A 26,551-nucleotide genomic window follows, 5' to 3' on the forward strand; every position below is an offset into this window, starting at 1 on the left:
CTTTGACACCAACTAGTCAACCTTTTAATGTCATCAGGCAATGGTTGACTTTTATAGCAAAGTATTTGGTGTCCAGATGTGCGGGAAAGTTCAAAAACAGGATGTTCGAAATATTAACTGTTAATACTTTCACACACAGGTGTTCAATATGAGCCCTAGTCACCTAACACTAAAGAGTGCACCACACAACTTGTATAACGCTACTGTTCTAATCTAAGTGTCACCTAAGCATTAACAAGCAGTTCACGACTGGGTTACCGTCTTGAAACTTAAGAGGCCCATCCCCTCGCCCCCCTGTAAAAACTGTCTCGTTAACGTTGAGGAACATTTTACTTGAGTAAGAGAAGTCCTAATGAGTCCTTGACAGTAGCTCTTAAGCTGTGCACAGCCATTTTGTGTTTTATTTTTATGGTGTCGTCAAATATCTTGACCCCCCTCAAGAATCATACGCACATTGACACTCTGCACTCAAAGCTCCGTTTCGTTTATATATTCAGGCATGATATTTTTCCTACACGTACTTAAGTCTGTTTTCTGATTTTTGTTTTCACTTGGAAAAGTGTCTAAATAGCCTGAAATGTTTTAGCTTACACAAGGTCAGTCCTTGTGCTCAATCAAATATTCTTACTTTTCTTCAAGGACCCAATATCATGCCTGTATATTTTAAAAGGAAAATGTTGCTTGTTGTTGTCTGGTGGGTTGCTCATTGATAAGCATTTATCTTGTTTTTTTCCTATTTGAACGCGTAGTTGACGGATGATGGTAGCCAGATGAGTGATCTGACCATTAAGGTCATCAACCGCGAGACAGGACACATTGTGAGCGGGGAAGAAGCGCCGAAAGCTACCCAGCTTGAGGCTTGGCTAGAGATGCATCCTGGGTACGAGGTTGCACCGAGAGATGAAGAAGGCTCCGAGTACGAGTCTGACGAGGCTTCTGAAGAGGTGAGGTCGTAGGTCATGTCTTGAAATCGGTTGAGTTAAAATTTGAATAAAAGTATACAAATTGTGTATTAAATGGAAGGTATACATTTGGTAATCACTCTTGAAATTAATGGCAGCAAAAACCTGTCGTTAGAAGCCTACAGCAACTTTAGATGGTATTAATCATTTTGAGAAATATTTCAGTTTAAAGAAATGAGTCTTTTTGTCTCGAAATTCGAATCTGAGTAGCGTTACTGCATTAACGCTTCTCAAATTGTGCATTCCTTTTAGAAATTGTCCTTCCTGCAGATTTTGTGGCGATATCTCAAAATTGTGACCACCTTTTGGTTTTGAAATTTTAGTTTTAATTGTGTGCATCTACATTTATATAGGTTTCAAAAGACCATAATTTTCCTTAAGGTTGTGACTTCAGCCTTGGTTTCGTTGAATCCTCCTTGATTTCTTAAATTGTTTCTTGTTTCTAGGAGGAGGAAGAAGAAGAAGAACCACCCAAGATAGAGGCACCACCAGAACCCGTCCCACCAGAGGACTTAATGCAGTAAGTAATAGTAATAATAATAACGTGATTTAATAAAGCACCATTCCATCTAGATCATGGTGCTGAAAGTACAATCTCACTTGCTAAAGAAGGTTATTACCAGGGTCCAATTCGATAAAGGTTAGCAAGGAACAATTTTGCTTAGCAGAAAAAGGTTACCAGCTAAAAAGATGTGACATTCCCATTGCTTTGGTTGGTAGGCCTGAAGTCTTTTAAACTTTGAGTGAGAAGTTACCTTTCTGAAAAATACGTTACTTTAGAGGGAGCCGTTTCTCACAATGTTTTATACTATCAACATCTCTCCATTACTCGTTACCAAGTTTTTATAAAGGTTTTATGCTAATAATTATTTTGAGTAATAACCAATAGTGTCCAGTGCCATTAAATAAAATAGTAAAGCAGGCAGCTTTAAGATTGTTGTAATTCCTTTAATCTAGTCAGAGTAGCTGTCATGTTATATGTTCGTCTGTCCTTTTGTTTGCATGTCTGTTTGTTTGTTTCATTTCTTTGTCTGTCTTGCTGTTTTTTACAAGCTTCTGCTTGTCAAAACAGCCCAAACTCTATTTTTTTTACATTATCGTCTTACTTAATGTTATGTTACTTTTGCTTCACTCATAACATTTCGATATTTTTCATGGAACAAGGAAATAAATGTGTATTATTTGAATTTAATTTAATTGAAAAGATATTCATCCCCTCTCTCTCTCTCTCTCTAAATTCAGTGAGATCCATCACACTACTGATGATGAGTACAATGCTAAGATCTCTGGATACTATGGAATCGCTCATGGCATCAAAGAGGAAGTCACTGCACAACCAGAGATGCTGGTCAACGGAACTCTTAAGGAATACCAGGTATGTAGGCGCTCGGTAGATCTTACACACATGACATCGTTTGAGTAGGGTGCCCTCTAGTAGAGCGTCCTGGACTAGAGGTCAATAGAACAGGCATGAGGATCTTCATGCTTTCCGCAAGTTTTTTTGTTTGTCTCGGGAAAAATATCACAAAAATTGTGAAGTCTATTTAAACCTACACCATCGTGGCACAATTTTTAAGGCTCTTCTTTACCATAGCAAAGAATCAGCTCTTACGGAAGCAGGGAATTCCGTGCTTACGTCAAGCATGTTTTCACGGATGAGCAGGGAATTTTGACTTTCATAAATTTATTATTAAAATGATAATCAAAAGGGTTGAGTAAAGGTCATGGCCTCAGTTGACTTGGTCAAATTTGTTCCCCCATGACCAGAGCAGAGTTTGACCCTAGGGTCAGCTGCTCACCAAATACAAGTGAAAAAATGTGTCGGACAAGTCAAAGTCAGAGATAAAATGGTTAAATATATTTGGAAATGGAGGGAAACCGTAAATATGTTTAAGAGCGTTTAAGAGCACCGGACTCAAACTCTGGTGTTTCTGTTCTGCAGAATGTGGGTTCAAGTCCCAGTCTTGACACCTGAGTCATTAAGCAAGACAATTAAACATGATGATTCGTCCTTTGGGTAGGACGTAAAGCTGTTGGTCCTGTGTGTTGTGTAACACACATAAAAGAACCCAGTGCACTGACATGGCATAGAGAAGGGGTTCCTGGTTTGATTGGCAGCATATTGCGCCACAGCTCCCTGTAAACCATTACATGCTGCTTTAAAGGAATAGGTCTCATACTTCAGTACGAAGCTCCACATACCTTGCAGGACAAAAACAAATACTTTGCTCTTTGATACACCCCTAGGGTTGTGATAAAGCACTATATAAGAACCGATTATTATTATCATGGATTCTTTCTTTTTCTTCAGGTTAAAGGGTTGGAATGGATGGTGTCCCTTTACAATAATAATCTGAATGGTATCTTGGCTGATGAGATGGGATTAGGAAAGACGATCCAGACCATTGCTTTAATCGCTTACCTCATCGAGAAGAAGAGAGTCAGCGGACCATACCTCATCATTGTTCCACTCTCGTAAGTAACAATCTTAGTTAATAAGCCTTACCTCATTACATTAGGCCATACCTCATCATTGTTCCACTCTTGTAAGTAACAGGCATGATGATATTCATTCTACTTTAGTCTGCTTCTACTTTAGAACTGCCTCTAGCTACCGGGCAATCTCGGTGGTCTAGTTTGTAAGACACTGCTCTAGAATTGCAAGGGTCGTGGGTTCAATTCCAACCCAGGTAATATACCTGTGATTTTGTTTATAAAACTTTGGAAAGTACTGAGTATACAGTGCTAACACACATTGGTGTATATGGGTTAAACCTAAATGAATATACTTAAGTCTGATTTCCGATTTTTGGGAGGCTTTGGAGAAAATGTGTTTAAATAGCCTAAAAAATCTGTTAAAACCTACATCATGTGTACATGTAGGTCAGCGTTTTTACTCAATGAAATGTTCCTATTTTTTTGCAAGGACCAAGTGTAATGCCTGAAGTAAAAGTAAATTTCCATCAAAGGGCTATATACGTCATTGTTCCCATCTCGTAGTCAACAATTTGTGCAACGTGAAATTTGAAAATGTGTTTATAACAAATATAAGGTTCTTTGATTTTCATGAATTTTGATAACAAGTAAAAATTTAGACAGAAAGTTTGATTTCGCAGAAATGTACTTTTTGTTTAAGTTGTTTCTTGTTTTCGTTGCGCATGAGACTTTTACACTGATTTTTTTTAATTTTGTTTTTTGCAGAACTTTGTCCAACTGGGTGATGGAGTTTGATAAGTGGGCTCCCACCATCACCAAGGTGTCTTACAAAGGGTCACCAACTCTGAGACGCACCTTAGCGACTAACCTCCGCACCATGAAGTTCAATGTTCTCATTACCACCTATGAATACGTCATGAAGGACAAGGCGGTCCTCGCAAAGGTACAGTAATCAAAAGCTTCTTGTTCGCTGGCTTGTAGGATGACAACAAAATTGTGAGATTGTGATTCAATTTGGGTAGTTCACAGTGTAGTGTGCCTTCTGAAATTTACTCACACTGATCTGTGTTGCAGTCGGTCACGATATTTATCACGATATTTAGCTGTTCTTTGTGCGTTAAAACGCGCGCACGAGCTCAGCGTCCATGTAGCATGTCGCTGTAAACAAGACCATATATGGACAAATGAGTTTATACGCGCGCACCTATTGCCTCAAAATTGATACATTTTCAGCGGGTACATTTAGGGGCCACTTAATCGCTGCCGTTAACACGTCCCCATGTGATCGGGTTTTGACCAATCAGAGACTTGAAACCGTCCAAGGTATTTATTAATATTCGATCATACAACACAAGACTACTTGAAATGTTTGGTCAAGAGTCTACTGGCTGGACACTGAAATCACTGGCCTGGGGCCAATGGGCCACTGTTAAATCTGAACCCTGCCTTTTTGTCAGTTCAATGCTTGATAGCTTGTAGATCTAATCAACCTTGAGCGTAATTAATTAGCCGGTGCCATATATTTGCACAATAAAGTTGCACAATTCCACAGGTTATGATTAAGCAAGGCACGCTTGGATAGCCTTGGGCATGTGGTCCAATGTTAACCTTTAGCCCTGTGTGTTTTTGAAGAATGTGTGTTAAAAGACACCTGTTAATTTTGTTGTTAATCTATATTGGTGTGACATTTACAATGATTTGAATTTGTAAATTGATTTGAATTTCAGCTGCGCTGGAAGTACATGATCGTTGATGAGGGTCACCGAATGAAGAATCACCATTGTAAGCTGACGCAGGTCCTCAACACTCATTACCTTGCTCCTCACAGAGTCCTGCTGACTGGAACACCTCTCCAGGTATCTAAATAACTCCTGCAGAAACTTGTTTTAAAATGTGTATGTCCCTGTTCATGGCTAAAAAGAAATTGAGCATATTAACTTTGGAAACAAGCAACAGAGAGTTGTTGTTAGTATAACAACTTTGTGAGAAAGGACTTCCTCTGAAATAACTAAGTTTCTGAGAAAGGAGTAACTTCTCACTCAAATATTTGAATCTGAGAAAGACTTCAGGCCTGAAGCCTTTTCGGGCATCTGAAAGCACTCAATTTTGTGCAACAAGGGTGATATGTTGTCCATTATTTTCTTTTAACTTTAGATGACCAAATGAGCCAAAGTGTTCACAGATTTGTTATTTATGCATTTTAATGTTGGGATACACCAAGTGAGAATACTGGTCTTTGACAATTACCAAAGGTGTCCAGTGCCTTTAAATGCAAGTTCTCCCCAAACCACTCTTGGTAAGGGTATACAAGAAGGAAATATTTAAGTCAAAATTAACTGAGGGGAGCTGAATGTAGGAATTGGTATTGTTATTAAAACAGACTAGATTGTAGGATGGAGGGAAACATGCACCAGTCATGGAGTTCCAAAGAGATGATGTGTTAGGTGTGTACACTTGTTCTTTTTTACAGAATAAACTCCCTGAGCTATGGGCCTTGTTGAACTTTCTGCTTCCGACCATCTTCAAGTGTTGCAGTACTTTCGATCAGTGGTTCAATGCCCCATTCTACTCCACAGGAGAAAAGGTAAGCTGTCTTTGATAAAGTAAACCAGATTTGGACATAATGTAAGCAAAATATATTTTTTCGTGACTCACTGTTGGGGCGAGCTGCGTTCTCCCTAATGAAACAGTAACATTTTGAGAATTTGTGTGATATATGAATCATCTTTAGTTCAAATTCATCCTGGGGTCAGTTTCATAAAGCTGCTTACACAGCCCTTTTGCGTTTTGAAACTAAAATGCCTGGAAATATTTGTTTTAGAAATAAACAGTCTATTCTAAAGTCTTTCTAACCAAATGAAAGTGTGATTTTCTGATTTGTGTTGTCCAGTGATAATGCCCTCTTGTGATGACATGTATATCAGTGGTTGTACATGTATGATTGAAGACACTTTTTTGAGTCCTAAAAATAGATCGTACAAGTACGGTCTTTGCACTGAAAGCGTTAACTGACATTGATGTACACTGTCTAGCGTGCACTTTTCTCATACCTGTGTTAAAACTATTTTGATTTGTTTCAGGTGGAGCTAAATGAAGAAGAGACGATTCTTATCATCCGTCGTCTCCACAAGGTGCTCCGGCCGTTCCTCCTCAGACGTCTTAAGAAGGAGGTAGAGTCCCAGCTCCCAGAAAAGGTGAGGTTTTAAAAAAAAATCATGTCAGAGGAGCTGATCCTGTTCCAACCAGGGCCCGATTTCATAGAGTTGCTTAAGCAGAAAGAGAAACTATTCTGGTAATCATAATTTTGTTTTATGCTTAAGCAGCTCTATGAAATTGGGCCCTAGTTCCACTTTCATAAAGCTGTGCCTACCAGCGAAAAAAAATTGGTTAGCAGAAACAGGTTACCAGCCACTACCAATGTAATGTATATTGGTTGTGATTGGTTTCCTGCAGTTGGTACTGAGATGAAACATATAATAAACACCATTTCCTGCAAAATAGTTTTCTTTTGATAAAACTTCTTGAGCAGACATTAGTGCTGAAAAATTTTCTGCTAAGCAGAATTAAGCAGGCTACCTGTCAGAGATGGTATATGTGGAACGGTGTTTTGGCTGGTAACCTTTCTATGGTAAGCACAATTTTGTTGTGCTTAAGCAGCTCTTAGGCTCAGATATACCTGCAGTGATCTAGTGGAAGCTTGTCTTAGACAAAGGCCTATCAGACAGCACTTGGTATTTCTTGCGATGGGAGTGTACCCAATGGCACCCACAGCAAGCTGTGGAGCCCCATGCTTTTGCTGTGTTGCCCAATGCAAAGTTTCGATCCAAACTTACATTTTCCCCGTAGAAGTGCTCTTTACCAGAGGAAAACTGCTGTGCCCCTTCAAGAGCGAAGTTCAAGGCCTGAATACCAATGACTTTGTTTCAGATGTAAAGTTTTCTTTCACAAGGTATCTTTAACTATCTTGTTTTATGATTACTTTACAGGTGGAGTATGTGATCAAGTGTGACATGTCAGCGTTGCAGCGCTTGCTGTATCGTCACATGCAAATCAAAGGAGTTATGCTCACCGATGGATCAGAGAAAGATAAGAAGGTAAAACTGCTAATCTCCATTTATCTAAAGACCTTTTCAAACTACAGAGCCAGTTCCAGGGAAATAAACTTCTGTGAAAATCCCGGGAGTTTTAAACCCCACCGCCACCCCAGCAACCGTTATCACTATTTCCATTTGGTACTTCACAGGAGTCATATTTTCTAGAACAATGCAAGGTCGTTTCTCAAAAAAAAAAAAAAAGATTTACCCTGGGGTTAACTCCCTTAAAGTTGTTACACACTTTCGGTAAAAAAAAAAAAAAAAAAGTTCACAGATGTACAAATAATTTACAGGGTTTGCAGAAGGTAATGGTGAAAGACTTCTCTTGAAATATTGTTTCATGAAATGCTTTACTTTTTGAGAAAACATTAAAACAATATCAATTCTCGATAGCGAGAGTTACGGATTTATTTTAAACACATGTCATGACACGGCGAAATGCACGGAAACAAGAGTTTGTTTTCCCGTTATTTTCTCCCGACTCCAATGACCGATTGAACCTAAATTTTCACAGGTTTGTTATTTTATATACAAGTTGTGATACACGAAGTGTGGGACTTGGACAATACTGTTTACCGAAAGTGTATAATGGCTTTAACCCTACCACTGAGCAGGGTTAATTATTTCCTGGGAATAAGTTATTTCCCGGGAAATTCCTGGGAATTCTTTTTTTGTAGTGTGAAAAGATCGACCAAAAGTTCCCGTGAATTTCCAGGGAAATAACTATAGTGTGAATGTGTGAGAGGTTTGCGGTAACACCATTTGAATATCTCTTTTTGAGTAGTGTTGGTTCTGAAAAGAACCGGTGACTCAACATTTCGATCAGTATGCTCTGATCGTCTTCAGGAGAATGACCTGGAGACGATCCAGGCATACTGATCGAAATGTTGAGACGTTAACCTCCGCCCTTTTTTCAGAACCATCACTACTTAAAAAGAGATATTCACAGGGTACTACCTCAAACCTCTCATGGTTATACTTCAACCATGCAAAGTTTCAAATCCTACTTAATCTTCAATTACTTGGGACTCGGTCGTCGTATGGTGTGTCATGGCTGAGCTGTCTACTGCACTGGTCTCAAGTTCTGATGGTGGAATTATCGGAGTGTGGGTTTGAATCCCGGGTCATGACCCTTATGTCCTTGAACAAGGCTCTCAACCATGATTGCTTCTCTTAACCCCAGGTGTATAAATGGGAACCTGAGTGGGCTGAGACAGTTTTGTGTTGGATTAACCCCTTAGTGCTAATTAAAGTCGCTTGAGGGTATATGTTCCCAGGGATTTTGGTGACACCCATTCCCGGAGATAATTTAATAGTAACAAAAATAAATCAAAGCATGACAATGTATTTTTTTCCCTGATTGATGAGATGTTGTCTTTAATTATGAGTCAGTAATTTGACCTTTGACTTTTGACCTTTAACCCATAGGGGCGTGGCGGTACCAAGATGCTGATGAACACCATAATGCAGCTGCGTAAGATCTGTAATCATCCCTTCATGTTCCAGCATATTGAGGTAAACATCCTCGCTTCATCTCAAATGAGTTTTTATCTGAGTATTTGATGAAATTTTGTGATTCATTTATTGTGTAACAAAGGTGTAGGCAGTAGGTATTTAAGTTCTAATCATTATTAAATAGCGTTGAAAAGCCTTGGATATCTGTAGGTCAGGCTTCATTAACCATTTTTAAACAAACCGTAGAAAACACCTGATCAAAATGATAATAATAAATAATGGCCATCACGCGCCATATCGGTCAACTTGACACCCCTGGCGCAGGTTATGAGAAAATGATGTTGTAACCACAGTACAGTCTTGGCATCAATCAAAAAGATGCAAATTAGAGTTATCCAAACAGAATTTAAGGGTCTGGATACTTTTTGTAGGACACAAAATACAATTTCCACAGATTTACATTAAACCTACATGGTTTGAATCTGTGGACATTTTGTTTTTTGTGTTATAAAAAGTCTTTTAAGCGTTGATCCAAGTGTTGTTAATGCGACTTTGCTACCTCTAATCTTTGCCCTTTGACTCCTGCCCTAGGAATCCTTCTGCGAGCATCTCGGTCAGACTGGTAACATTGTCCAGGGTCCTGACCTCTACCGTGTCGCTGGTAAATTTGAGCTTCTGGATCGAGTCTTGTCCAAGCTGAAAGCACACAATCATCGTACTCTGCTCTTCTGTCAGATGACCTCCCTCATGACCATCTTGGAAGACTACTTCATATTCAGAGGTAAGTTTGGGTTTTGGCTTTATTTTTCAGGTTTATTACTATCAATACATTATTATTATTACTATCAATACATTAAAATTGAAAAAGATGGCCCAAAGCCCAAAATCGATTCAATGTACAAAGTTAAATGATAAAAAATTGCATTTAAATACTAAGTTACAATTACAAAAATACAACAAACCCTAGAGCCAACAGCTATATACAGCAAATTGAAAAGAATGGTAGAGATTTGGGACGCTTGGTGGCAGCAGACTTACCAGGTAAAATCCATTGTTCTCGGTCATGCGCGCACGCTCAGAACTACGTAAACAATGGAAATTTACCTGGTAAGTCTGCTGCCCCCCTAGCATCCCAAAGTCTCCCATTCAACTTGAGACTAAAACAAACAAAAGATACAAAGAAGTTGCCTGCAAGATTTACTTCATTGGATAAGAGCACTGGACTCCAGCTCTGGTGTTTCTGTTCAGCAGAGTATGGATTCGAGTTCCGGTTGTTACACTTGTGTCCTTAAAGACAGTAGACACTATTGGTAATTTTCAAAGACCAGTCTTCTCACTTGCTGTATCTCATCATATGCATGAAATAATAAACCTATGAAAATTTGAGCTCAATCGGTCATCGAAGTTGCGAGATAATAATGAAAGAAAAAAACACCATTGTCACACGAAGTTGTGTGCTTTCAGATGCTTGATTTCGAGACCTCAAATTCTAAATCTGAGGTCACGAAATCAAATTCGTGGAAAATTACTTTTTTGTTCGAAAACTATGTTACTTCAGAGGGAGCCGTTTCTCACAATGTTTTATACTATCAACCTCTCCCCATTACTCGATACCAAGTAAGGTTTTATGCTAATAATTATTTTGTGCAATTACCAATAGTGTCCACTGCCTTTAAGCACTTGTGTCCTTATCTTTCATACTGTTTGTTTTTGATTAACTCCAGGATATCGTTACCTGCGTCTTGACGGTACCACCAAAGCTGAAGATCGAGGAGAATTACTGGTGAAGTTCAACGCTAAGGACTCGGATATCTTCATCTTCCTGCTAAGTACAAGAGCTGGAGGGTTGGGTCTTAACCTTCAGGCAGCTGATACTGTGGTCATCTTTGACAGTGATTGGAATCCACATCAGGTGGGTGTAGGGGGGGATAATGAGAGAATTATATGCGGTGTGTGGTTTTTAGTAGCGTGTTGTGACTGGTGGTAAAGAGCTCTGGACTCGAGCTCTGGTGTTTCTGATTACCAGAGTGATGGTTTGAGTCTCGGTTGTGGCACTTGTGTCTTTGAGCAAGATACTTAATATTTACCATAAATGCTTTGTGGGACTTATAGTTCTGGCAAACGTACATCAGCAGATCAGTTGGTCTTCTAGTAACTATCTTCACTCACCCTGAGTGAGATATGTTGGTTTAATTTCTTTGGATGTTTTATTGGAAATATTCTTTCAAAGGTTTCTGGAACGACAATGTTATTGTGCTAGGGATAGCTCAAATGGTAGAGTGTCAGCACTTTAATCCAGAAATCAAATTCAATTCAAGTTCAATTACTTATTCATTATGTCACCATGGAGAACATTACCTTGGTTTGCATATATAAAATTATTTAAATTTAAAGGAACACGTTGCCTTGGATCGGTAGAGTTGGTCTTTGAAAAGCGTTGACTCCCATAAATGGCCGACCATGTTAGTTCGCACAGTAGAAGGAAAACCACGCAATTTCGAGGCAAACTTGTGTGGATCATTGTATTCTACTTTTAAAACATCTTTCCAACCATATGCATTTTATAAAAAACGGTTACAAACGCTTTCGTTTTGACCAACTCGTCCGATCCAAGGCAACGTGTTCCTTTAAGATTACACTACATATATTTTTTAATTTAAACAAGACAATAAGATGGTTCAAATTCCACTGTGGTCAACCTTCAAATTAATTTATAAATGTCATTAACAAGTTAAATTCAAACTTATTTTATGTCTATTTCTACAGGATCTGCAAGCTCAGGATCGAGCCCATCGTATTGGGCAAAAGAACGAGGTCCGTGTTCTGCGCCTCATGACAGTCCAGAGTGTTGAGGAGAAGATCTTAGCAGCGGCTAAGTTCAAGCTGAATGTGGACAATAAGGTTATTCAGGCTGGTATGTTTGATAATAAGTCAACGGGATCGGAGCGGAGGGCTTTCCTTGTGGCTCTCATGGACCAAGATGCCGATCAAGATGAGGTGGGTAAAAACCTTCTTTGAGTTGCTAGAATGCAATTTTTTTTTTTCATACTAAGATCAAATTTATCAGAAAACGAGAATAAAACCATAATAGAACACCCAGACTGCAGAGTAAATGTATGATAAATGTATGTAGGCAGGCTTCGCACTGAGAAGCTTTTGCGCTCACTGGAGGAAGTACAAAATCTATGTTTTAGCAGCGGTATGAACTTAATTAGCATTGATCTTTCAGATCGAAATCAACTTTATTTTGTATTACCACCAATTCTATAAATTGTCTTGAGATGCAGTTTTCTGCGAAACTAGAGTTTCTTGAGATTTGTCTTGAGATTTTTGTCAAAATGCATTTATCTGCAAACTGAAATTTATTGAGATTTGTCTTGAGATGCTTATCAAGATGCATGTTTGTCTGCGAAACTGACAACTCATTTTTCAATGACTTCCTTATTTGACAGGAGGAGAACGAAGTCCCAGATGATGAGACGATCAATCAGATGATCGCTCGCACTGAGGAGGAATACGAGGTCTTCCAGAGGATGGATATCGAGAGGAGACGCCAGGAGGCGAGGGACCCCAACCGTAAGCCCCGCCTCATGGAGGAAGAAGAACTCCCCAGCTGGCTCATCAAGGATGACAAGGAGGTGGAGAGACTCACCTTTGAGGATGAGGAGGAGAAACTGTTCGGGCGTGGCTCGCGGCAGAGGAAGGATGTCGATTATGGAGATTCACTGACAGAGAAGGAGTGGCTTAGGGTAAGGACTGATTGCATTGCCACATTGCTTTGCATCGTGCGTGTTATATAAACATAGCAATAGACGGACACACGCAAGTACTGTATGCTGCGGCACCATTGCTGGGACGCTGCCAGTGAAAGGTTGAGACACAGTGGTAAAGAAAAACCGTTGTCCTTTAAACTTTGTTATGTGAATGAAGTGTCTTTCTCAATTATTTACACAACTACTTACAGGACAGCTTTACAAAATGATATAAAACATATTTATTGAATATTTGAAACTAAATTGAAAGTGTATACTGAAATCTCTATTAACTTTTACTTCTCTTTTGTTTTCTTCTCAAAGCGCATAGGGACTTCTCTGTGATTGTGATATGCGCTCTACAAAAATGGTTCATTATTATTATTATTATTATTAATTCTTTTTAAAAAAACCTTGTTGATAACACATTTTATGCCAGGCAGTCTAGTATCCATGAAGTATCACACATAAGTCACCTGTAGTTTTTGTACATGCCTAGTTCCTTAAACAAAACTGAAGTCTTGGATCTCTTTGTGAAAGTCTTTCTCATATCTCTCCACAGGCCATCGAGGAAGGAAACCTTGATGAAGTCGAAGGGATCAAGAAGAATATTTGAAACTAAATTGAAAGTGTATACTGAAATTCTTTTAAAAAAAACCTTGTTGATAACACATTTTATGCCAGGCAGTCTAGTATCCATGAAGTATCACACATAAGTCACCTGTAGTTTTTGTACATGCCTAGTTCCTTAAACAAAACTGAAGTCTCGGATCACTTTGTGAAAGTCTTTCTCATATCTCTCCACAGGCCATCGAGGAAGGAAACCTTGATGAAGTCGAAGGGATCAAGAAGCTCAAGAAACAGAGAAAGCGAAAGTACGAGTACATCGATGAAGAAGATGAAGAAGAAGAAGAGGAAGAACACATCCCTAAATCTTCCAGCAAGGCGGATAAGACGGCCGTCAAAAAGAGACGTGGCCGTCCCCCGGTGGAGAAACCATCGCCGAACCCACCCAAGTTGACTCGAAACATGAAGAAGCTGGTTGAGACGATGACGAGTTACAAGGACGGGTAAGTCTGCCGTCTGAATTTGAAATTTTACTTGATAATTAATCATAAAAAGTGGCATCCCCTTTAGGTGATCCCCTGGGTGCCGCTTCCCATATTGTATTGTAAACTTAGGTGTGATCCCTGGCTACACAGCAGCCAATGGTCGTATGGACTGGCACCCCTGAACAAATATGTTTACAAAGTAGGAAGACTGCCAGCATAGGGAGAGATAGCTCAGTTTGTAGAGACTCGGTACGTTAATCCGGAGGTCGTTAGTTTAATTCGCACTCTGGTGGTTTTATCTTAGTTAAAACCCAAATTACTTCATTTGAAATTGTTAAACTTCACCGATCAGGCATAACCTCAAAGTTAAGTCCTTAAAAGAGTAATTTGTCTTTACAAATCGGTACCAGCCAATCAAACCAGGAACACCGGGGCGAACCCCTTCTCTTTTCGATAAGTGCACTGGGTTCTTTTACGTGGTTACACAACATAATGGGACCAACGGCTTTACTTTCCATCTGAAGGATGAAGCATCATGGTTAAGTGTCTTGCTAAGGACATGGGTGTCACGACTGGGACTCGAACCCACACTCTGCTGATCAGAAACACCAGAGCTTGTGTCCGGTGCTCTTAACCTCTTGGCCATGACACGGCTTACTCTTTAACTAATAATGTATCTTCTTTTTCTCTATAGACAAGGTCGACCTCTCGCTCATCCATTCCTCTCCCTGCCCCCCAAGAGGGAGTTACCGGACTACTACGAGCTCATCATGAAACCCATGGACTTCAAGAAAATTAAGGACCGCATCCGTCAACATCGCTACCGAGAGATTGATGACCTGGAGCATGACGTCAGTCTCATGTTCAGGAACGCTCAGACTTACAACTTGGAAGGCTCACAGGTAGGTCAAAGGTCGAGGATGATTTGAACCAAGCCTTAAATGTTGAAGCTGTCAATAGAAATAGCAAAATCACCTTCAATTTTTATGTGGTGGAAAAAAGGAGAACTGCTCCCACATAATCAATTCAATACAACAGGCATGAAATTGTTGCACTTTTTAATTTTATTGTACCTTTTACAGCTTTGATATTCTTCCTACATTAATCTTATTTGTTCTCCCCCTCAGAAAAATCAGTCTAAATTGTTGATATTTAATATTCTGGAAAGTCTATGAAAGCCTACACTACATTATACACATGTGCACAGCTACAATCATGGGTACACGTCTTCTTAAAAAGACACCAAAATGAAAAAAATATAAATATTGAGTTTGCAGTATTCGGTTTTGTTGCTCTGCTTTTTTTCCGAGGACCAAATGCCATGCCTGCCTTTACGAAAGTCAGTCTGGAATTATAGAGATTATTTGTTCTGAATCGTTTTAGTTTGTCAGTTGAACCAATGAAAACCGATTTTTTTTTGGACAGATCTTTGAGGATTCCATCGTTCTCCAGTCCGTCTTTCTTAGCGCTAGGAGCTGTCTTGAGACAACAGGGCGTCTGCCAAACTGCGGAGAGGATGAAGAAAGTGATGAGGAGACGGAAGCAACATCTGACTCTGAATGTGAGTGGTCTCATCTTCCTTCCCCAAATAATAGAACTCATACCAAACTGGAACCGCCTTTTTCTATTACCTAAGGCATTGATGTCTATCAGTGACCTCAAGCTAGCCTAACGGGGGTAAACTTTGGGCCCAAATGGAACCTCCTCTCCAAATGGGCGATACGCACCTCTTAACTATCCAAAATGGGGTACACTTCAGACTGAGTGGGACACCCTCTTGTGTGATCTTGATCCCAAAACTACCCAAAGTAGACGTGTGACATCACATGTTTACAAAAGAGCCACACAGCATGGACTTTCTGCAGGCACGATTTGTACCCAGCCTAATGGAAGAAAACATAAAATCGTATATTTTATGGAGACTGCACTGTCTAACCCTATCAACTTTTGATATGATGAAAGGGGGCACATCTCAAAACTTGTCCAGCTTTTACTTTCATAACTCTTGGATTTATGTGGAAATTATGACACAAAATGTCAACTTTCCCATATGACCAGTGTAGTATCTTGCCTGCCAGAATACTCAAAGAATGCCCAAGGTCACACTTATTGTAAACAAAGTTCAATGGTCTATAGATATATGGATAAAGACACTGTACACTTATGGTAATTGTCAAAGACCAATATTCCCACTTGGTGTATCCCAAAATATGCATTAAATAACAACTATGTGAAAGTTTGGACTCAATTGGTCATCGAAGTTGCTAGAGGATATAAAGATAGAAAAACACCCTTGTTGCACGAATGGTTGTGCTTTCTTATGCCCCCAAAAAGCTTCAGGCCTCAAGGCATTTAATATTTCAGTGAGAAATAACTTCTTTCTTAAAAATTATGTTACTTCAGAGAGAGCCAATTCTTACAATGTTTGGTAATATCAACAGCTATCAATTGCTCGTTACTAAGTAAGTTTTTTATGCTAACAATTATTTTGAGAAATTATAAATAGTGTCCAGTGCCTTTAAACTACCCAAGTTGGGATACACTTTAATATCTATTTTTGACCTATCACAATGAGAACAGCAAATATTATCATTGCTTCAGTTAACCTTGATTAAACATTGTCTTTTCAAGCAGCTCGCTCATCCATGAAAATGAAGATTAAAATCAAGCCAGGTAAAGGCGAAGGCAAAGGAAAGGGACGATCCAAGGGAAAGACACAACCGGTCAAGAGAGGGCGCCCTCCGCGTAAGCCTGTCGTCAGTGATGATAACGATGATGATGAAGATGATGGAAAGAAAGATGACTCATCAAGTAGTAGTAGCAGCGAGTCAGATGAGGTTAGTGTTATGCAAAGCCAGGGGTTGTGCCACAGTTTGAAGATATTGATAGTAGAAAGCTTCCCTTTAAATATTACTTACTGAGGTGCTGTAGTTTTTGAGAAATTAGTAAAACAACGTCACAAAAATAATTTTGTCTCAGTGCGTTTTAGCATGTAAAAACGTATTAACCAGTTATGGTATGTTATGGTATATTACCATTTCTGCTGCCAATTTCACGAAACGCTAGGATTAATCCTAACTCGAGTTAGGACGGGTAACCCGTCCTAACTTAGAATGGGTTCAATTCGTCCTACGTATTTGGAAACGGAACTGAACCCGTCCTAAGTCCTAAGATCATCCTAAGTTAGGAAGAGTTTGGTGAAATCGACGGCAGGTTAAAAGGTTTTTACATGCTAAAATAATTTTCAGCTCATTGAGACGAAAATTATTTTGTGACTTGTTTTACTCATTTCTCAAAAACTACAGCACCTCAGTAAGTAGTATTTTAAGGGAAGCTTTCTACTATCGTTATCGTCAAACCTTGTAAGTTTAATTTAAATCTGTGAACATTTTGTTTTGTGTTACAAAAGTATCCAAAACCTTAAAAAGGCACTGGACACTACTGGTAATAGCTCAAAATAATTGTTATAGCATGAGATCTTACTTGGTAACAAGCAATGGATAGTTGTTGATAGTATAAAACATTGAGAGAAACTGCTCTCTCTTAAGTAATGAGAGCAGGGCCCAATTTCGTAGAGCTGCTAAGCACAAAAATTTGCAAAGCATGAAATGTTTGCCTTGATAAAACAGGATTATCGACAAAATTTCTACGCGTTTTTCAGGATGAGCAAACAACATCTGAATACCAGTAACAAGCAATATGCAACACATGGAAATTTGGTTGGTAATCCTGTTTTTATCAAGGAAGAAATTTCATGCTAAGCAAATTTATGTGCTTAGCAGCTCTATAAAATTGGGCCCAAATGTCTTACCACTACACCACCAATGCTTTTCAAATCCTTACCAGCAGGTTCCCCCAACTACTTAATAGATGTTGTGTTTTTGTCGTTAAATGCAAACACTGGAAAACAATTTTAATGTTTTTGAATGCGATGTTCAGATAATAAATCAAATAGAATTGAATGGTAATTTGTTTTGTCGTTGTTTTCTTGGCATTCTTTATCCCCGATGCAAAAAAAAAAAAAAATACATTTCCATGTATTAAAACTAATCACCTAGTTGTTTCTGGCTGTAAATTCATCCCACAAAGAACTACTTTTCAAAGTTTTCAACATCATGTTCCTCTGTTCCGGCAGGATGATTCCGGCAGCGATGGAAACCCAACACCTGAGTCTTCACGTCCATCTTCAAGAGGTGCATCACCAGCCATGGGTCACAAAAAACGCTGAGAAGTCAAGCTCAAGACCCATCCACCATGTTGGTTTTAATGGAGGTCTGTCTTTGGGTTAGTCTGGTAGCTTGTCTATCGATTTTTGTGTGATGATTCTTGTGTCTGGGAACTAGACTTGGCGTTTGGTTGGTTATCATGTGTGAAGGTCAGGTCACATTCAGTGAGCAGAGAAATAGAACTTCAGTAAAATAAATGAAAGACTTCTGAGGACACTGGGTGGCAGCAGACTTATAGAGTAAAACCATTGCTCTTTGAAATGTGTTTGAAATTGCACAGAATTATGGAAATGCGCATAATTTACCTGCTGCCACCTTGTCATCAAAAATTTATATGAACACGTGAAAGAAAACTGGGCCCAATTTCATGAAGCTGTTTAGCAGAAAAGACTGCTTTGCAAATTCCTGTGCTCTGTAAGAACTGAATGGGCACCAGTTGCAACAATGTAAACTTTACAGAATTTTGACTGCAAACAAACCAGTTTCTGCTAAGCAAAATATTTCTGTGCTTAGCAAGCTTTCTGTAATCAAGACAGGATGTAATTATGTACATGATACTTTTCATTAGTTAAACATGTAGTTCATTTTACATAAAGATATTACGTGTTTATTTCACTGAAGCAGTTGGTGTCAAAAAATCACTGCAAAAATGTCAACACACACCATGTTTGTTCATTGTAGAGTGATTGTAGGGTTTGATTTTTTAGTCATGTGGATAGAAAAGTGGCATTTCATTGGTCTTTTATTTCTCTTGCGGTATTTTGTTTACAGTTTCTAAAACCTATTTCCCAAAGTTTGAACTAGTAACATGTAGATAAAGTTAGTATGTCTTTTCACATCAAATTTTCAAATAAGTTTACAAACAGTTTTTTCACAACTAATTCCTTCAGATATTAAAGCTACTTTTAAATTCTATTTTCCATAATATATTAATCGTATCTTCATGTAGTGGTATTGAAGTAAATGTTTCAAGGTATGTCAAGGTAATTGTTAATGGCGAAGATTTTGTTGTGAGTTTTGGTTTTATTTTATTGGAAAATGTTATCAAATTGCAGTCATCTTGGTCAATTTTCTGCAGCTGATTTCACGAAGCGCTAGGATAAATCCTATTTTGAGTTATGATCCAATGTGTCCTAACGTCTATGGATACGGAACTTAACTTGTCCTAAGTTCTAAGATTAATCCTAGGTAAGAAAGAGTTTGGAGAAATCATTGGCTGGAGTACATGATATGCGATGATAGTTGTAACTCTCATTTTATGATGGGGGACCTAGCTATTTTCTCTGCCAAGCATAAGGGCCCGATTTAATAAAGCTGATAAGCAGAAAGTACTGCTTAGAAAATTACTTTACTAAGCAGTAAGCAAAAAATGAGATGGGAACCACTTGTAACGATTTAATCTTTCTGACAATGGCTGGTAAACTGGGTCAGCTAAGCAAGTTCGTTTTTCTGTGCTAAACAAATTTGTTGGCTTATAGGTTTTACTAAATCGGGCCCAAGTAGGTTGCATTGGTTTGAATGGAAATATAAACAAAATGGTTGCACTGCGATATCCATGTCTTTTCATTTTTTTTTTGAATGCACTATAATTGTTATTCTGATAGAATATCTTTTTGAAATTTCATCGAGGTAGGGGGAGTATTTTTCCCCGAAAATAACAGCCAAAAAGTTTGAGGACTTGAAGCAATTATTATGTTAGGTTCATATTACAATAGGACCTTCATTCTCTAGCTCTTGTAGCTATTGTTAATGTTTTCTCATTGCATTTCTTTGGAACTTTAATTTCTTCCGACAATTTTGACAGCAATTTAACAAATTATTCCTGAAGCTGGTCATGTTTTCTGAAGTACGTTGTTGTATGGTATAATAATAGCTGGTAGACTAGAGTGAATAAAGTTACTAATCAAATATTGTATATGAAGTATTTGTGCTGTGTTTGGCTTAATTTTTGTTTTTATTATTTATTAAGTAGGCCTAATTCTTACATTTATTTTCTATTTTAAGCTGATTTCCAATTGATTTCCCTCGGGAAAAACAACACTAGAATTGATTAACCACAAAACATACCATTTCATGAACATGAGTCGATCAGTCCTAAAAGGCACAGGACACTTTGTAATTACTCCCGAAACAATTGTTAGCAAAAGACTTACTGGTCGCACAAATTTGTGCGACAAGGGTGGTTTTTCTTTTATTTTTCTCTTGCAACTTCGATGACCAATTGAGTCCAAAAATTTTTCTGCCGCTGCAGAAAAATCCTTGTGTACCGCACGAACGGTGAACAAGAACAGGGTTATGTCCGGTGTCAGATGCAATTGTGTCCGCCATGCAATACTGTCCGCTCCGGACACTTTTGCATATGCAATCGTGTCCGGGGCTATGCAGAAACCGTCCGGTGGACATTTACATATAACTGTGTATGTGCGCGCGTAAGCGAGCGTGCATGCACTGAACCAACGTATATGCAGCATGAATATTCACGTATTTTATGATTGCAGCGAATACCCAACGGTCGAACATTTCCAATGTCATTCATGACATGCACTTAGCTTGTAACAAAAATGGCGAACGTGTTGCGTTGACCAAGGGCGTTTAATTTACTGCAAGGACGGTCTTGCACGGGGGCGGACACAACTGCATATGCAAATGTGTCCGGGCGGACACAATTGCATAATGCAGCAGCGTCCGGACAGACACGACTGCATATGCAAAACCGTCCGGCGGACATGATTGCATATGCAATACTGTCCTCCGAATAGCATTGCATAGAGGGCATTATTGCATGCGACAACGGTATGCGTTTATGTATCTCTACACTTGCACGTGGGAATTAACGGTTCGTTTTGAACAGTCGCGCGCAAAACTCAGTACGTGTGACTGTGAAAGGATCAAAATCAAATGCTTTGACGGGTCCTATCTAAGCCTATTCGAATTTGGAAATATGGTTGAAAATAACGTGCAATTTTAGGTCGAACTAACAAAATGACTGGTGAGGGACTTGATCCAGCCACATCCGGATCAACGTTTTAATTTGTTTGTGACAATTACTGTCTTTTACTTTTTTTTTAAGCCAGTGGACACTATTGGTAATTGTCAAAGACTAGCCTTTCAGTTGGTGTACCTCAACATATGCATAAAATAACAAACCTGCAAAAATTTGAGCTCAATCGGTCATCAAAGTTGCGAGATAATAATGAAAGAAAAATAACCCTTGTCACACGAAGTTGTGTGCGTTTAATTGGTTGATTTCGAGAACTCAAGTTCTAAATCTGAGGTCTCGAAATCAAATTCGTGGAAAATTACTTCTTTCTTGAAAACTATGGCGCTTCAGAGGGAGCCGTTTCTCACAGGGTTTTATACCATCAACCTCTCTCCAACACTCGTCACCAAGAAAGGTTGTTGCCAATCATTATTTGAGTAATTACCAATAGTGTCCACTGCCTTTAAACCTGTATCATATCCAACCCCGATCTTAAAGGTTCAGCTCTGGCTGTCTGATGAGAGCGCGTAGTTAAAACAAACAAGTTCACAGATCAATTACTTGTAAATCTGCAATTACCTCATCTGATAAAACTGTCAACAAGATATATTTTTTAACTGAATAGTCGTTTGTAGAGTGTAGTGAAGGTTGGTCCCTCGGTCTATGGTCTACCGCAGTAATATCTTGCTAACTATTTGTTTACAATAGCTTTGATGAAGAGATTATCCGATTACACAAACTAAAATCCGAACCTTAAACATAATCTCAAACCTATCCACACATCAGCCACGTGTACTTTCAGACCTCGACCACCACCAGCGGGAATCAGAACAATGCATTGCGTATTACATAAGTTGCTAATAATGAAGGTGGGTTCGAGTCAATAGCCTTTCTCAAACTCACACCTGGTAACGATCTTGCCAAATTCTACGAAGTTATAAAAGCTCGCGCCAGCTTTGTGAAAGGGTCACTCTGAAAATTTGCAGTGAACGGGACAAGTTGACTTCGACTCTCCTCAAAATTTATCAAGTGTCTCGATCTAGCTAAAACATGAAGAGTGGTGCGACCGTAATTCTCGGCCTGGTCCTTGCCGGACTTGTGGCGTGCTGTCAGGCACAGGCTTTTTCCTGGGGAAGGTGTCCCACTGTGGAAGTAAAGAATGACTTCAACACGACGGCGTATTTCGGTAAGAATAATTTGCTGTTAAGGCTAGTAGAAAAAGCTGCGAGGTTTGCGACGACATCATAATTATAGAAATCTCCTTTTTTAGTGAGTGCGTACAGCTCTGAGCTCTGATTGTCCTCTGGATTTAGAGCACACTGATCAAAACATAAACCAGCTCTTCTTAGAGGCACAACAATAACCTACTCACAAAAGAGATTTTGACATGGTGCCACTTTTCATTTTCGTTTTTACGTCATTTATAGTAAACTGTTCCTATTAAAGGCAGTGGACACTATTGGTAATTGTCAAAGACTAGCCTTTACAGTTGGTGTATCTCAACATTTGCATAAACAAACCAGCCCGTGAAAATTTGAGCTAAATCGGTTTCCCGAACTTGCGAGATAATAAAAAAAGAAAAAAACACCCTTGTCACACGAAGTTGTGTGCGTTTAGATGGTTGATTTCGAGACCTCTAAGTTCTAAATCTGTGGTCATGAAATCAAATTTGTGGAAAACTACTTTTCTCGAAAACTACGGCACTTCAGAGGGAGCCGTTTCTCACAAAGTTTTATACCATCAACCTCTCCCCATTACTAGTGACCAAGAAAGGTTTTATGCTAATAATTATTTTGAGTAATAATTACCAATAGTGTCCACTGCCTTTAAGGATAACATTAAAAAAAAAAAAATCTCCAGGAAGACGATCAGAGCATACTGATCGAAACGTCGAGTTGAAACCAGCGGTTCTTTTCAGAACCACCATCCCAACTCATTAGAGATAGTCATTACAATGTGTTACCGCAAACCTTTCTATATCGTATTTCCACCATGCAAAGTTTCAAACCCTACTTGAAAAAATATAACGTCCAGCCCGATTTGGTTAGTAGGGATCGCAAGAAGTTTGTTGCACAACAAAATGTCTTTTGAACATAATTATGCAAGTCGTTATAGCAACTCTATAACAAATTGTACACCACGGCCATTCAGTTATGTTTGTAAACTAGTACATTGTTTTGTTCCCAGTATATTAAAAGTCATGCAATGAATGTCAGTGGCTGCACGAATGGGATTTAGTTTCAGTCTGAAAACAAAGTTTGAAAAAAAAAAAAAATAGATAAAAAAATATAAAAACTTCAAACTTTGTACCATTATGCAGAGAAACCGTTAACTTTGTAACTTTGTAGCTTATATAGGCCTATCGTTTTTCGATAGTAGGCCTAAGCCCTTCCCTTAATGTTCAATCCTTCTGCAATGTTATAAGTGTTTCCATGTAAAAGGCAAACGAAATTTCTCATAAAAGAAAATATTATTTGTATTTAATTGTATTGATGTTTTGTATTGTATGTAAATAATGTCTTTTCGCACTGTATACAAAAAAAAATGCTTTGACCTAACTTCTAACAGTCCAGGCAAAAAACAGGATTTCAAAAATAAGTTTTTTTATCTGACTCCAAATAATCATCAGCAGAATTTCACATACAAAAGTAATGTAAACGTGAGGTTTAATAATTTATTTCATAGGCAGATGGTTTGAGATCCTTCGCTACGAGAACACGAGATTCGAAGATGGTTATAAATGTATCTACGCCGAGTATTCAGCGGGAGACGAAGGCCAAATTGGGGTATTGAATTTCGCTATAAACGCGGCTACCGGGGAGCCGAGGTCGTCCGGAGGGTACGCTTACGCACCGAATCCCGAAGTACCAGCAAAGCTGAAAGTCCAACTCGGTAAGAATTAAACAAAATATTTGCTTGAAAATAGTTTTCATTGTTGCAGTGCTTTTCAATGGGCTTTTTTTCTTCTTCTCAATCGATTAAAAAAGGGAATACTTAAATAAAAAAACAAGGAACATGTTTGAGGATAGCAATTCTGTACTACAGCAAACACAAATTGCAAGCCGCACACAGACATGACGCAACCTTTTTGTTTGTCAACGGGGCGTGGGTAAATTGATCTTATTTGAAAAGATTATTCTTTAAGGCCTCGCCAAACAATTCTTTGAAAACAACTTCTTCTTGTGACGTCAATTTCTCATGCCAATGACACGATAAACACTTTTGCTGAGCGCGTGATAAGATCGTGATTGTGGTTGGGAAGATTTTATGTACACATTCAAGTAAAGTTTCTTTAAATAATTGAAAGTCGGGTTCTTTAAAAATAAAAAATAAATACAAAAGTTTTCAAAACTTGACGCTTTGCTAAAACTAACCCAAATAGTAAAGAAAACGATCCCCATGCAAACACTTTTCCTTTAATAATTTTTTTTAAAGGGACCTTTGTATCATCCAGCATCCATAACACTCCTTTGCTTTCTCCGTGTACAACCAACCTGTCAACATGTCATTCAATTTGTTGGTAGATTATTACCATGCAGGGCCCAATTTCATAGAGATGCTAAGCACAAAAATTTGCTTAGCATGACATTTCTTCCTTGATAAAAACAGGATTACAAACAAACAAAATTTCCATTTGCTGCATATTTCTTGTTACTGGTATTCAGCTGTTGTTTTCTTATCCTGAAAATCACGTGGAAATTTGGTTGGTAATCCTGTTTTTAACAAGGAAGAAATTTGATGCTCAGCAAATTGTTGTGTTTAGCAGCTCTATGAAATTGGGCCCAGCTATAAAAAGTTAGCTCCATGGTAGTTAGCTCCATGGTATAACAAACCATTTTGTCGGGGATTGTTCAATAAAATCCAGAGTAAGAAGTTAACCCATACTTCGGGTGCAGTTTAGAAATGCCAACCCTAAAAAAAATGCCCCTTTTTCATTATATTATATGTATTTTATTTTTCAATTAAGAAGAAAAAAGCCCATTGAAAACCATTACGATGGAGGCATTTGATGAACAGGGAAAACAAATTTCACAGTTTGGCACATTTCTGGGTCATGACACAGATTCTGGTTCATGCTACTCAATGGGTCAGACCGGTCTTATTGTTTTCTGTATTAAACCAAAAATGCCACTGTCGTGGTGCTTTTCAATGGGAAATCTAGTCGATTAAAAAAAAGGAAATCCTGGTGCTTTTCATTGGGAAATCTAGTTGATTAAAGAAAGGAAATCCTTGAACAAAAATCGGAAACATTTTTGAGGATGGTAATTCTATACTACAGAAAGAAAATGCGTACCGTAATAATACGCAATACGAAAATTTACAACAATTATATTTATATTTTTCTTTCGAACAGAAACGTCGTTCTTTGCTGGTGATTACTGGGTGCTCGACACCGACTACGAAACATTCGCCATGGTGCACTCATGTACTGGGCTCTTCTTCTTCAACTTCCAGTTCAACTGGCTCCTCAGCCCAACCCAGACCCTCGAGGCTGATGGTGTGCAAGACGCCTTGAGAAAGTTCGAAGATGCTGGCATTGACGCCTCTCGTTTCATTGAGGCTGACCAGGCTGGATGTCCAGAGTTCTAGATTCAATCAAACAAATCCTTTGTCCATCCTTTTGGCTAAACTGACGGAGTTGACGGAACGATCCAACGAAAGTATAATTAAAATCTAAATCAGAAGAAAATATTGAACAAGTTTAGATGCAATAAGAAGTACGTGTTACTATTATCTGAAAAGTCCCAAGACCGGTTCATACGTCATGCGAATGCTATACGAATTTATACGTGGTCAATTCGCATCATTTGAAATTATCTCAATATTCGCAGCAAAAACAGGGCTGTGACGTCAAAATTCGTATTGCATTCGCAGGACGGACCGGACTTCATTGTCCTCCGTAAAGCTTGGAATTAGGTGCATTGTGGTCTAGCTGGTGATCAAACTTGATCCATATCTATTCCACAATGCACCTCATTCAACAGTCTGCGCTTGCGCAATGGTATATGCAAACATTCAAATCTATAATATTCTGAATGGGAACAACAAATTGCTTTGTAACTTATGTAGGATAGCCGTTCCCATTTGGGGTTTTCTGAAGTATTTCTGTAATTGTGCTGATTTAAAATAAATTGAGACAACATACTAATTATACATGTTCAAATGTAGTTGTCCATTATTTCTGTCAAGTACCCCCTAGTGAGCCCAACTCCACTTTGTTGTTCCAATTAGAGAGGCAGAAATGCGGAGCAGCATTTGTGTTCAATGCCCCAAAGGTGATATATTGGTCTCTGGCAAATAACGGCGATTTTAATAAGGTGTTGAATGATTATATCTCATGAATATTGTTAGCCTTTATCATCTCGATTACATCTCAAATCAGTTGATCGAAATACAAACCGAACTAGAGAGGGGTTAAGTTTTCTCTATAAATGTCCATGTTGTTTCTGAGGTGACAAGTAGAATTAACTGTTAAAAAAAGAAACCCCCAAAAACAAGTTATTTGCGGAATGCAGAGCATCACAAAACAATAGTTTTCTGGCGATGGCATGAGATTGGGAATTGAATCAAGTCTAGGTAATCATTGGTGCTAT

General features: G+C 38.6%; 2 protein-coding genes across 5 annotated transcripts in view; both read left to right on the plus strand.

The window, feature by feature from the left end:
- Positions 1-19,892, plus strand: part of LOC139945810 (probable global transcription activator SNF2L2) — a 29,303-nt gene extending 9,411 nt beyond the window's left edge. For 3 of the 4 annotated variants that reach the window (XM_071943251.1, XM_071943254.1, XM_071943253.1), the window contains 19 exons: positions 750-944; positions 1,409-1,482; positions 2,205-2,337; positions 3,274-3,437; positions 4,164-4,341; positions 5,126-5,254; positions 5,869-5,982; positions 6,479-6,592; positions 7,385-7,492; positions 8,921-9,007; positions 9,539-9,728; positions 10,672-10,859; positions 11,714-11,944; positions 12,400-12,696; positions 13,507-13,769; positions 14,446-14,653; positions 15,177-15,312; positions 16,386-16,588; positions 17,887-19,892. In XM_071943251.1, the coding sequence (XP_071799352.1) occupies positions 750-944; positions 1,409-1,482; positions 2,205-2,337; positions 3,274-3,437; positions 4,164-4,341; positions 5,126-5,254; positions 5,869-5,982; positions 6,479-6,592; positions 7,385-7,492; positions 8,921-9,007; positions 9,539-9,728; positions 10,672-10,859; positions 11,714-11,944; positions 12,400-12,696; positions 13,507-13,769; positions 14,446-14,653; positions 15,177-15,312; positions 16,386-16,588; positions 17,887-17,979 (3,105 nt within the window). In that variant the 3' untranslated portion in view covers positions 17,980-19,892. Of the gene's footprint in view, positions 1-749; positions 945-1,408; positions 1,483-2,204; positions 2,338-3,273; positions 3,438-4,163; positions 4,342-5,125; positions 5,255-5,868; positions 5,983-6,478; positions 6,593-7,384; positions 7,493-8,920; positions 9,008-9,538; positions 9,729-10,671; positions 10,860-11,713; positions 11,945-12,399; positions 12,697-13,261; positions 13,331-13,506; positions 13,770-14,445; positions 14,654-15,176; positions 15,313-16,385; positions 16,589-17,886 lie in introns of those variants that run through there. The other variant, XM_071943255.1, reaches the window with a different exon arrangement.
- Positions 19,893-21,914: 2,022 nt separating this feature from the next.
- On the plus strand, positions 21,915-26,111 carry LOC139946135 (apolipoprotein D-like). Its single transcript, XM_071943751.1, has 3 exons — positions 21,915-22,143; positions 23,643-23,849; positions 25,312-26,111. Exons 1-3 carry the CDS (start codon positions 22,008-22,010, stop codon positions 25,545-25,547), a joined length of 579 nt encoding a protein of 192 aa, XP_071799852.1. The 5' UTR covers positions 21,915-22,007; the 3' UTR covers positions 25,548-26,111.
- The last annotated feature ends 440 nt before the right edge of the window (positions 26,112-26,551 follow it).

Source organism: Asterias amurensis, chromosome 13 (assembly GCF_032118995.1).
Source record: "Asterias amurensis chromosome 13, ASM3211899v1".
Classification (NCBI taxonomy): domain Eukaryota; kingdom Metazoa; phylum Echinodermata; class Asteroidea; order Forcipulatida; family Asteriidae; genus Asterias; species Asterias amurensis.

What these genes read in the sequence shown, in the direction of transcription:
- LOC139946135 (XM_071943751.1), top strand. Translation starts at nt 22,008, where the DNA reads ATGAAGAGTGGTGCGACCGTAATTCTCGGCCTGGTCCTTGCCGGACTT. An exon ending in CAACACGACGGCGTATTTCG is followed by an intron (nt 22,144 to 23,642) that starts GTAAGAATAATT and finishes TTTATTTCATAG; the next exon opens with GCAGATGGTTTGAGATCCTT. An exon ending in AAAGCTGAAAGTCCAACTCG is followed by an intron (nt 23,850 to 25,311) that starts GTAAGAATTAAA and finishes TCTTTCGAACAG; the next exon opens with AAACGTCGTTCTTTGCTGGT.